Raw genomic sequence first — 12,735 nt, 5'->3', positions numbered from 1 at the left:
TCGGGACGGAGCGAAATCTTTGATGGTGTCTTGAGGTCAATTGAACCAGCTGCGGTCGGCAAGCATTCACAGTAACCAGACGAGATGCACCGTTAGAATCGCTGTAGAGCCGCTCTAGGGAAAGTGCACAAGAGGGCAGAGCACACAGGAGAGCAAGGAGAAGACAGAATGGCAGGGGGCTTGACGTACCTGTGGTCGGCAAGCATTCACAGTGACCAGACCAGGTGCACCGTTAGAATAGCTGTAGAGTCGCTCAATCCCGAGGATAGGGAGAGTGCAACCCGTGCCCAACCGCAGGTGTCACAACAAGGAGAAACAACAGTAGTGGCAAGCTTATCGCCCCAAGGCATGTTCCACGATGAAGCGGGCCATGGGCGGCGCGCGCGCTCCTGGTGGTGCGTAGTTGTCGCTGTTGCGCGATGGGCAAGAGCTGTCGAGGTGCAAGCGACGACAGGGATGAACGGGTAGCCCAACGGCATTGCCGCGTGACCGACATGGATGGACCATTCTTGCTGATCTCATGTTGGGCTGCCGTTTGTTGTCAAGACAATTCCTCGATTTGACCATGGGGAACCGCGACCGCTCGTGCGCTGATGGACGCGCTAGCGAGGCCCAGGAGCACCGCAGCCAGTTCAGATTTGGTACCAAGCACAGCTGCTTGGAGAAAGGTGAGGAACCCATCTGCGGCCTGCTTTTGAAAATGCTATCCATGATGCCTGCTGCCAGAGTCGAGGGCAAGAGTGATTTTTGCGAGTTTTGGCGCGCGAAACGCTGGGTGTTTCTGACAGTAGTGCTGTGCCACAGGATGGTCCCAGGTGGACGAGGACTTTAGGATTAGCACCGGAAGCGCGTGAAGAATGCGAGGTGGCTCGTGGGATACGACGCTGCGTGTCTGGACCGCGTAATGGCCCGAGGCGCGCTCCTCTCTCCCACCTCCCAGCGCATGTCCCTCAAATTTGTCTTGTCTTGCGTGGCGTCGTGCGTTGTGTCCATCCACCAGGGCACTTTTGCTCTTTTGTTTACGACCTTGTCTGCTTTTGTTTGTCTTCTTGCCATCATAAGGCCGTGCTGTTGATGTTTTTGTTCGATCTTTCCTTTTCTTTTTTGGCTTGCGTTGTCTTCTTTGTAGTCGTGACCCGCCTCGACGAATGCGTCGCTTGTATGGGAATACCTGGTCGGTTGCCCGACCATTGGTGTTCCTGTGAAGTAACTGATCGTCCAACGTCCCGAGAATACAAAATTGATGTCATGTTATCTTTATTCTGAGCCTTGAGAATTGGATGGGCGCGCGTTCTATTGGTTGATGCAAGGGGTTGGACCAGCCGGCTACACCTAGTGCGCTGGAACCGGCTACACCCCTGATGTACCAGATTTACCTGAGCCTGATGAACAAGAGCTGCCTCCACTTAGTGTGACGGACCTGCCTACCACCCAACGCGTTGGAGCCTGCTATACCGGATGTGCCGAAGCCCGCTTTACCTGATGCGCCATCGTTGCAACGGTTTGAGCCGAGCACTGATCGTGTGGAGGACAATGCACCGCAGAAAACCAGACCAGTCTGTGATGGCGACTCGAGCACTTTGTACTTGATCATCAAAGCCAGATATAGCCTGCTCGTGTCCAAAATGAAAATGAGCATGATTGTCATGCGGTATTCGAGAGCGAGCAGCCCACCAGCGCCCGCACCACCACAGCTCCTGCCACAAAAAAAAACAAAAAAACAAGTGAGGGTTAGCTAGAGGCAGGTCATGTAAAATTCGTGAGGCGCGTGCAGCTGAAAAGCGACGGCTTTGGAGTGACGAGCCTCTTGCCAAGTTTCTTGATGCCACTAGCCGTCATAAAAATTTTTAATCATCCCGCTGGTGTTCTTGCACGCCTGGTCCAAGCGCTATGCGTCTCATAGAGATCATGTGCTGATTGGCGCGGGCTGTGACTCGGGCTCGGCCCGGCACGGCTAGCTGTTGGCCGTGGCCCCGACTGGCACGGGCAAGACAGGGTGTACGTTTGCCTTCAATCGCTGAGGTTCGTGGTGTGGGGTGTATCGCTTTGTGAGCTTGCCAGAGACCTGTGCCGCGAGGGCATGCAATTGGGCTGTTCGGGCAGCCAATGAGGGCTTGGAATGTCATGGCTGGCACAGGGGCAGTCCGCGTTTTTACGTCCAAGCTCCAGTCTTGCGTTGCTTTGTAACCTGCTTGCAATGGGCTCGGACTGCTTTCAAGCTACCACATGGCAAGTAAAAGAGCAATGCACGTCGAACGCTTCAGAATTGCTTGTAAGACTATTTTGGTTTGAGGGAAACAAAGGGAAAACATGAAGAGGGGAGAAGCATTTTTGTTCTTCTTCCTCTGAAAACGTCCTGCTTGCATTGGCTATTTTGCTTTCGATATTCCTTCTTCTTCTTCTTCTTTCTTCCCCGATATCGGCATCGGCGGGCTGCTTGACGTGTTTTGCTTTGTGTGTGGTGACTGATTGCTTGTGCTCGGTACGGGATTCTCCTGGTTGGGGGCCTTGTGGCGACGCCGAACGTTTTGATTGAGAGCATCGCAACCACTTTTTTGTTTTTTAGTGGGGTCGCTGATCTCGCCTCACAGTCGTCAGTGTGCGCTTGGGCAAGCAAGTACACCTGCGCTCGCAAACGTGACCAGAACTATTGGACAGAGGTGAGTCGCTTGGTGCACCAGGCAGGGAAGTGCAAAGACCCGCTGGCCGTCTGCCGTTTTAAAAAGTGCGCGCCCCCCGTCGAATCCAAGTCCGAATTTTGGGTTGTTGGAGGGGGCTCATGAGATTGGTGGTGGATGTTTGAAGAAGAGAGATAACGTTACCATGGATGATGAGGGAAGGCAGCTGTATGATGCATGTGATTCATCAGATCCACAAGCGGCGCTGCAGCTGTTGAACAGTTGGGACCGCCAACGTATTCGAGATGCTGCCAAATACAAAGATACGGTACGTCTCCTGTTTGGTATGATGTTGTGTCATACCACTGTTTGGTTTTACTAACATGTAAGTTCAGTGACGTTGTGGAATGAACAATGTTTCAAATACTGCATGTTTGCATCATTTCACAGGCTGGCTGGACAGCACTGCACCTGGCCTGCTCTAACGATCAAGTCAAGGTGGTGGAGATGCTGTTGAAGCACGGTGCTGACGCTAAAGCCAAGACCAGCGTCAGTACAGTACCTCCCCCTTCCCCTCTTTACCCCCCCGCCCCTGTGATGGTGCACCTGTACCACATGGCGATGATGATGATGCTTTACCTGTACGTCATGCTGATGCATCATCCCACAGGCAAACTGGACACCACTGCATTATGCTTGCTCTAACGGTCAAGTCAAGCTGGTGGAGATGCTGTTGAAGCACGGTGCTGACGCTAAAGCCAAGACCGGCGTCAGTACAGTACCTCCCTCTTCTCCCCTTTACCCTTCTCCCTATGATGGTGCACCTGTACCACATGATGATGATGACGCTGTACCTGTACCCTATGCATCGGCATCATTCCACAGGTTGGCTATACACCACTGCACTTGGCCTGCCGTGCGGGTGATGTCAAGGTGGTGGAGATGCTGTTGAAGCACGGTGCTGATGCTGAAGCCAAGGAAAACGTCAGTACAGGACCTCCCTCCTCCCCCTCTATGATGGTACACCTGTACCACATGATGCTGATGATGATGATGCTGTACCTGTACGTTAAGCTGATACATCATCCCACAGGAAGGCTATACACCACTGCACTATGCCTTTCGTTGCAATCGTGTCAAGGTGGTGGAGATGCTCTTGGAGCACGGTGTTGATGCTAAAGCCAAGACGAACGTCAGTACAAAACCTCTCTCTTTCTCCCTTCCCTGGCTGCTGCTGCTGCTGCTGCTGCTGCTGCTCGTCGCCTTTGCCCGTTCCTATCTCTTCCACACCCTGCCCACCGTACGCGTCCGATCCCTTGCCAACGCGCCTCCGCCTCCCTCGCGCGCTCAAGCGGCTTTTAGTGTCGTTTCTTCAAATTTACCCCGACACACCCGACGCTCCCCTCAGCCCCTTTTTTATTGAAAAAAAAAAAAAAATACAAACAGGCCTCATGTTTCCAAACATTGATTATCCTATATAGGACGGCCAAGCGCCGCTCCATCTAGTCTGCAAGGCCTTTTATCCCAGCCAAAAGGCTGCCCATCAACTCTTGCGGCACGGTGCCGACCCGGATGCGAGAGATCTTGTAAGCCAATTACCACGATGCCGTACTTTATCTGCTATTCTGCTGCACCTGCGATTGATACGTGATTGCCTGCCGTGGCACACGGGTGCACGACCCTTGGATCTGCTCCTAAGCAAGAGTTGCATCGAGCTGGAGGTGGGCCTTTTTGAATTTCGGTACTGATTGCAGAGGCAAGCTCGCTCACCGAAGAATCTGTTTCGCTTTATAGCTGGTTGCAGAGCTATTGGGCGTTACCCGTACCCCTTGCTCCTACCATACTTCGAATGCCAATGGTGCGAACCTGATTCCCAAGTCATTGTTGGCCTTGTCTTGTTCTCATTGGAGTTTCAACGTGGCGCCAGTCCAAGGCTTGATTCACGCGGAGCAGGCCAGACGCTGGCGGTGCGCTGCTGCTGTTCTCTGTAGTGTCGGCTGGCGCGTGGATCCTCAATTGTTCAACATCCACGACCTACATACCCTTTGTGACTACCAGGCCGCTCAAACGGCCACCGCTCAAGCTGCACCTACGAATTGAAATATTTGAAGCTTGTGGTGGGCTTGTGGATCGCTATGCAAACAGAGAATGAGCAGAAGAGGCTCTGCGACGCTTTGGTTGCGGTCCTTCTCAGGGTCGACTGGCGCGCACAGCTTGAGATGTTTGAGGCGCTTGCGTTTGACGATCTGCGGTCTATTATCAGCAGGTGACAAACCCAAAACCCAAGCGAGAGACTAGCAAACGCTTTTCGAGACCATCACCCGTGACTTTTGATCATACGGCTAAAATCGAGCAAGCCGAGCCTGAGGCTTGCATGTCAATGCAGTTCGCACTGGCGGAAATGAGCGTCAGGCTTTTGCGGTGCAGGGCTAAGAATCAGCTCAAACTTGCGCCCTGCAAGGACATATGCGAGAAAATTCAGCCTCAACCGCCTCGAGGACCATGTTGGCGCACGCTTCAGGCAGGGGTGGTGGCGGTGCTTATCTAATCAGCTGGCTTTTCATTGTCTGCTCTTTGCTCATGATGGTGGTGATGGCTCACATGCACAACCATGGTGGTGGTGGTGCAAGCACCTGTGTTGCTGCCCTTTCCTGCTGCGGACCGAACAAGATGGCAATCGTGGACCGCATCCAAAGTTCTGCTTCAAAACCTTTGCTGACAAGCTTGTTCATAACTTTAAAACTTTGAAACTTTAAGAATTTACCTGTACATCAAAGGAACAAAAATTTTTTTTGCGTCAACAATCATAAAACTTTAAATGGTGGTGTGAACAAAATTTACATGTTAATGTTCTTTCCACTGGCTCTTCTTTGTTTTTTTTTTACGCGCCTGAGGACGGCGCCTGGGGCTCTGAGGCGCAGAAGGCAGGCAAATGCAGTCCTGAAGAAGCAGCTCGGCCACGTGACACACCAGTTGCATGCACTCATGTGCTGGCGAGGCGGAAGAATTACGTCAAAATGATAAACTGGTACGCACTGCCACTCAAGAATCCATGTATGCTTTTCCAGCGAGAGGCGCCAAGTTGCTCACCCAGGCGCGCGGCACGTTACGATAGGATCAAGGAGATATGCGCACTGAGGCTCTTGTCAAAGCGCTGAGCGCATTTTCAAAACGTGTTATGAGAAACATTGAGCACGTTGGGTGCGTTCTAATGTCAAGACGTGGCATGGAGGCTACCATGCTCCCTGGCGAATGCTGCTTTGCGCCGTGCGTCCCTTGCTTGAGACAGCCGAGGCCAAAGCAGCTGCACCTTGAGTTCCGAAGAGCTCAGAGCCGACGGGACGGCCTCTGGCACGTCATGAAAAATGTGTGGGCCTGTATGACTTGATTGCAAGACAGGTTGACGGTGAGTGAGGCCTCGTGAGGACATTGCCCATTACCAAACGCCGTCCCGAAGCGCTTTGGTTAATTTTGTTGCCAGGGGTGGGTCCCTAGGCCATTTTTCAGGATCGGCTGATGGCAGGCTAATGTCATAGCTTGTGCTTGTCAACGACTTGCATCTGTGCTGCTTTGATCAAGCAGTGGCAGCTTAAAACTTTTGCAAAGGTGTGCGCTGCCGCTTGAGCTGACCGTGCGCGCCCTTTAAGACTTGTTGCGCTTTTAAATGCTGACCACGCGTGCGCCTCTGTGACAGCCAGACAAGGACCAAGCGACAAAACATGAGGATGCTGTACAGTGTCAAGCAAACACGCGCGATGAATTTCTCGAGATGCTTGCCTGGGATGCTGCCGTATTTAGGTACGCTCTGCCGTTCCAAGCGCTGGTCCGGGCTTGGCTTTGCTGGACGGGCTTCTTCTCATGGCGGGACTTGGTCATGGCAGCACTTTTGCATGGTCCATCTGCAGCTACTCAGAAGCTCGGACGGCATGGCAGACGCATTTTTGCGCCGCTTGTGACGGTGTATAAAGTGTGTCTGTGGCCTTGTTGAGGTAGGCTCTGCCGTTTGAGCTAGTGGGACCTGCCAGTCCTGGGTGAGGCCATTGAGGTGCTTTTCTGCTGAGACACTCGGGTACGAAGGATCATAAATTGCTCAGCCTCACATGTGCGATTTAAAACACAGTCATGTTGCTTTCAGCGGGATATCATGGATATCAGACGACGTTTCGAGCCAGGCGCTGCCCTGTGAGCCTGTGGGCGTGCGCGTGCCGTGCCGAGCCTGGATGAGGCCTTGGGGGTCCTCAACTGTTGTGCTTGGCTGCGAATGAACACGGGCTATTCAGGCGCACATGCTTTGCAAAGGAACACGTCACGGTGCCTCGTGCGTGAGTGTATGGAAGTTTGATGCCGTTGGGAGGTAGGCGCTGCCGTGGGAGCCCGTCGGGCCATGCTTAGCTCTACGGGTCAATGCGGGCTGCCGTTTATCAAGGTAGCCCGTGAAGCGCAAATTGGTTTAAGCCGGAACGGAGGTAGGTGGCTCATGATGTAGTTTGTGTAGCACAGATGGGCCGCGTGTGAAACTGGACTTGGCAAGCATTACAGGACTGAGGGCAGCACACAGGTATGTACAATGTCCATTACCGATCTTCACAAGGCCAACCAAGCTGCCATTGCTCCCGAAAGCAAAAAGATCGTTCACTTATTCTCGCCCTGAATTCGGCTTGATCTGATGAACGTGTTTCATTGTCCAGGCGAAGTTGCGCATACGAATTTGAACGCGGATGCCACCTGCCTCACCCTCAACTCTTCAAGCTTTCCACCTTTCACGCCAATGTGGATGCTGCCCATCCTTCGCGCCGATACCACGGCTGGGTCAACACAACGCCAACCTCCCCATTTTCAACGCTTCTTCGACCAGCTCGCTGCCCAGTCCGCTTCGCCTGCCATCAGCATTTGCCGCCTCCACCTCACCCACGCTTCCTGCAACGACATTACGGGCCTCTACTATGCGCTTGGCAGCCTCTTTAACGATCGCTCCCAGCTCAAAGACCTCTGGGGCTTGACTTTTATCACGGGGCTGCCCAAGTGTGAGGGCTGCGACGCCATCTTGGTGGTTGTGGACCACCTGACACGCATGGTGATGACCAGAGCTACGAAGAAAGCTATCAACGCTCTCGATACAGCTCGCCTGATTTTGGAGATGATGTTGCCGATGGGCGGCATGCCTTTGAGCATCGTCTCTGACCGTGATACCCGTTTTGTTGCCAGCATCTTTCAGAAGATGTGCAAAGCATTTGGAACCAACCTCGACTTCTCGACGGCTCACCATCCACAGACAGATGGACTGACTGAGCGATACAACAGAGTTCTGATCGAGTGCCTCCGCACCGGCGCGGAGACCGACCGCGACAACTGGGTCCAGATGCTTCCCATGGCTACCTATGCCATCAACAGCACCACGCACAAGGTCACGCGCCTGACGCCACTGTTTGCGGCGACTGGGCGGCATCCAGTGACACCGTCATCCCTTTTAGTTCAGCCTAAGGCGGCAGCCTTTGGCGACGACGATGCAGACTCGGAACTTCGGCGCCTCCAGAACATTTGGCAATACGTTGCGGATGTGACGGCCCTCGGCCAGGAAGAGGCGGCTGAACGTTATGACCGGAAGGTCAACATGGTGGAGTTCAAGCCCGGCGACTGGGTGGTGGTCTCCATCAAGGCGGTGCGGTCGCCCACAGATCGTGCCACACACTCCTCGAAATTGGGCGCCCGTTGCATTGGGCCATTCAAGGTACTCGAGCGCGTGAGCTCGAATGCATATCGACTTGAGCTGCCGAACGACGTTCGCGCCCATCCAGTTATCAACCTCGAGCATCTACGCCGTTACCAGCTTCCGGCAAACGCAGCGGAGGACTTCCGTCTTGCTCCAATTTTTCGTGACTCGTATGGCGAGTACTATCTAGTCGAGACTTTGCTCGACAAGCGCACTGTACGGCCCAAGGGCCGTGCGGGCCGTCCTCGTATCGAGTATCTCGTCAAGTGGATGGGTTACTCGAAGGAGGAGGCGACCTGGGAACGGTCAAGTGTAACCCCATTTTGCGTGCTTGCATGAATCATGAAACTTGCATTTTTTTTTTCTCTCATCCTTGTTTCCCTTTTTGTTCTCAGCGTGCCTTCGCCATTTCTTCCGTTTGTCTTTGAACCATCCTCGCCGGATCGGGGCTCCGGCTGGCGAGGGGGGGGGGGAGGTGTTAGCGTCAAATCCGTGCTTCCACGCATTTGAACACTCCCACTGCTTTCGCACACACTCAGCGTCCGTCACGATGGGTCTTCCTATCGGTATCCCATAGCTGCTACGACTTCACACACATTGACACCTACACTTGGACCCCCCGGGCCTGATCCTCCTCGTGGGAGTCATATGAGTAACACCGCGTGTGTCGCGGTCCCCACGATGCCTGGGCAGCTGCCCTGGGGCAATGAGCTTGTGACTACTGTTGTTTCCCTTTGTGGTGGCACCTGCGGTCGGGCACGAGTTGCACTTTTCCTATCCTCGAAATTGAGCGACTCTACAGCTATTCTAACGGTGCACCTGGTCTGGTCACTGTGAATGCTTGCCGACCGCAGGTACGTCAAGCCCCCTGCCATTCTGTCTCCCCTTTGCTCTCCTGTGTGCTCTGCTCTCTTGTGTCTTTTCCTATCCTCGGGATTGAGCGACTCTACAGCTATTCTAACGGTGCACCTGGTCTGGACACTGTGAATGCTTGCCGACCGCAGCTGGTTCAATTGACCTCAAGACACCACCAAAGCTTTCGCTCCGTTCCGCCGGACGTCTCTGAAACCTCTCTCAAAACGCTTCCTCAAACCTACGCGCTTCCTCGCAACCCAAAAACGGCCTCCAGACGTGCTGGAGCCTGAGAAATGCGCCGATCTCGGAAACAAGGCAATCGCCTGGCACCATTCTGGACCATCGCCTTGGTTGCCCTCGTCCTGGGTGCCCACCATGGCGCTTCAACAGAGACCGTCCTCCTGTGGGACAGCCGCGACGACAGTGTGGGTGGTGGCGCCAGCTTTTTTCTGTCGAACGCCAAGGACGACCCCGTCGGCTGCCAGCCTCAGCTTGACACCTTCACCTCTTACAACGACTCCCCCGCTTTGCCCCCGACCGAACCTTGCGGTATGCTGGCCCCCGCCCTTCTTGACCCCGTCCCCTACTTTGACGATCCAGCCAGCTTTCTCTTCTTTGCTGGCCGCTCTCGTGAAAGCAACAAGCGCTCGGTGACCCTCCCTCCCGATCTTGCCGCCGGCGTCGTATCCCTCGACATCATCCTGCGCATGGATAGCACCAACTGGATGAGCCTCGGTGGTTCGTGTGATCAAAACATTCGAGCCCTCCTCACCGTTGGTCGTGATTCCCTCCGCGACAAACAAGCCGGCCTCGTGGTGTCGGGTGATGGCGCCTGCTGGGACAAAATCGCAAGCTCCGGTTTTGGCTCCGACGTGGCCCTCGCCGTTAGCACCCGCCCCCTCGCCGCCCCCAACACCACGGAAATGGCTTTGACCCTGCACTGGGCCCTCGATCTAACCGACCTCTCAACCCTCGACTTTCGCATCGGCGGCTCCGTCACACTTGCGGAAAACAGCTCCATCGCCATGGGCAACCTTCGCTTGTACGGCTGCTTCAACGCCGACAAAGGTCCGCCCCTTTCCCCTCCCACCTCCATCCATGAGCTTTTTACTCTCAACAATATTGTGTGTGTGGTGGTTGTGGATGCGTGAGTATACCCTGTTTTTGCGCGTGCTCATATCTGGCTCCGTACGGGTTTGCAGAGGCCTGCGGCGATGCGCTCCCGTTGAGTGTGCCCGTGCCCATCACCACTACCACCACTTCATCCACCTCGACAACCACCACGACAACCACCACCACGACCTCGACCACCTCGACAACCACAACGACAACCACCACAACAACCTCGACCACCTCGACCACCTCGACCACCACCACCAGCACCACATCAACCTCAAGCACCGTATCAACAACCAGCACGTCGCTGGCCACGTCCACACCCCGACGCTTCGCTAGCCCCCCGACCGCTCCATCGTCCATGGCCTCCTCTTCCAAAAAAACGGACCTTGGTTTGATGCTCATTGCCCATCGACGGCGGCGCGCTGAGCGCCGGACCAACCCCTCTTATACCCCAGACGTACCCGATGAATACCTATGCCAAAACCCGCTGTACGGTCAGCAGCACGGGCCAGAGCCAGATCCCGACGTCCTGCCCCCCGACTATGGCGTGGCCAGAGATATCGGACCTACATCCTCAAAACCTCGTCCTGCAGGCTACAACCAAGCCACGCTCACCCTCCCGCCCGGACCTGACATTGGCAACTATGAAGCCATGCCCTGCGACGGTCCTGCCTTTGCAACCCACGACACGATCGGCCCCGGTTCCGCCGCGAGCCCCCACGTTGTGGTGCACGGCGACATGGGTCGGCAGGAAGCCGAGTCTTTGCTGGTGCAAGAGGGACGCCCGGATGGACATGCCTTCTTGCTACGACGGCGGCCGGACGGCTCCCTTGCCATGACCGTGGCACATGCCGGGCGCCCTCGCCACCATCTGCTTCGGTGGAGCCCGGACGATCAAGGCTGGTTCGTCAACGACACTCTAGTCGCGCCCTGCGCCAGACTCGACCAACTCATAGCTCGCCTTCAGCAAGCCGGCGCCACGGGCGGCTTGGCGTACAATCTCGGTCCCAGGCTGGAGCGAGATACAACCGTCTAGCGTGGTTTTTGTTTTCTCTTTGTGCGTTTGTTTGGGAAGCGTTGTGCGCTTGTGATCGAATTTATCAGGAGTATCTCTCGGTGCTTCGGGGTCTGATAGGTAAGGGCTGCCAGTCCCATATCAAAAACACACAAAGCTGGCTCCTGGATGAGCAGCTGGATGTCCACACCCCCTTTTTTTCCAGCTTCCCCTGTGGCAGAGAAACTCGGGGCTTGATCGCTGCGTGCCGAGCTGCGGGTCGCCGCGAAAAAAAAAGGCGGGTTGTGGTGTGAGTTTGTTCTTTACTACACTGTAAGTTTTTTTTTTTTTTTCCAGTCGGCTTTGCTTTGCACAAAGTGTGGTCGCGTAAGGTCTTGTGACATTGACGGCAATGAGCTGATTGTGACCTACACAGCGAGCCTTTGAGACAATGCTCGCAAAGAAATCGCCATCCGAACAAGCTTAACGGGCGCTTTGGAATTTAACTTTTCTCGAAAGTAAAAAATTAAAAAAGAAGAATAAGAGTAAACGTGTGTGTGTGTGTTGGCATTTTTCTTGTTCCCTCTTTGCCTTTTTGCCCTTTGCCTTTGACTTCTTCTTCTTTTGCTCTCTTTTGGCAGCGGTCTCGGTCTCGATATCGGCATCGGCGGGCTGCTTGACGTGTCTTGCTTTGTGTGTGCGTGGTGACTGATCGTTTGTGCTTGGTTTGGGACTTACCTGATCGGGGTCTTGCGGCGACGCCGGAACGTTTTGATTGAAAGCACTGCTGCCTGTGAGGCCACTGATCTCGCCTCGCAGTCGACAACGTGCGCTTGGGCAATCAAGTCCACCCGTCCTCGCAACTGTCATCGAGAACTACTGGCCAAAGGTGAGTCGTTTGGTGCATCAGACAGAGAAGAGCAAAGAGCCCGGTGACCGGCTGCCGTTTTGGAAACGGCGCGCGCCTGTCGAATTCTAGGTTGTCAGACGAGTTGTACTTGGAGGGGGCTCATGAAATTGGTGGTGGCTAGAGAAGCAAGCAAAGCGGTTTGAAGCGGATGGTGAATAGAGAGAGAGATACCGTTATTATGAGTGATGATGGAGAGCAGTTGTACAGTGCGTGTGATTCATCAGATCCACAAGAGGCGCTGCAGCTGTTGACCAGTTGGGACCAACAACGCATTCGAGATGCTGCCCAATACAAAGATAAGGTACGTATGCAGTTTGATATGATGTTGTGTGATATGGGTAACACTTTGAATATGTCACCAAATGGGGTGACGTTCTGGTATAACATGAGACATATACTGCATGTTTGCATCATCCCACAGGATGGCCGTACACCACTGCACAATGCCTGCCTTAAGGGTCATGACAAGGTGGTGGAGATGCTGTTGCAGTACGGTGTTGATACTAAAGCCAAGGACACGGTCAGTACA

The 12,735-nt window shown here is 54.4% G+C and overlaps 1 protein-coding gene across 1 annotated transcript; it reads left to right on the top strand.

The window, feature by feature from the left end:
• Positions 1-9,476: 9,476 nt before the first annotated feature.
• MONBRDRAFT_39370 (uncharacterized protein) lies at positions 9,477-11,413 on the top strand (the record flags this gene model as incomplete). The annotated part of the gene is made up of 2 exons (XM_001750969.1): positions 9,477-10,251; positions 10,386-11,413. The coding sequence occupies 2 exons, from the start codon at positions 9,477-9,479 to the stop codon at positions 11,336-11,338; spliced, it is 1,728 nt and encodes a 575-aa protein (XP_001751021.1). The 3' UTR covers positions 11,339-11,413.
• Between the last annotated feature and the right edge of the window lie 1,322 nt (positions 11,414-12,735).

Source organism: Monosiga brevicollis, genomic scaffold (assembly GCF_000002865.3).
Source record: "Monosiga brevicollis MX1 MONBRscaffold_55 genomic scaffold, whole genome shotgun sequence".
NCBI lineage: Eukaryota > Choanoflagellata > Craspedida > Salpingoecidae > Monosiga > Monosiga brevicollis.
Note: the sequence above shows the minus strand (reverse complement) of the source record. Positions and strands in the feature narration are given on the sequence as shown.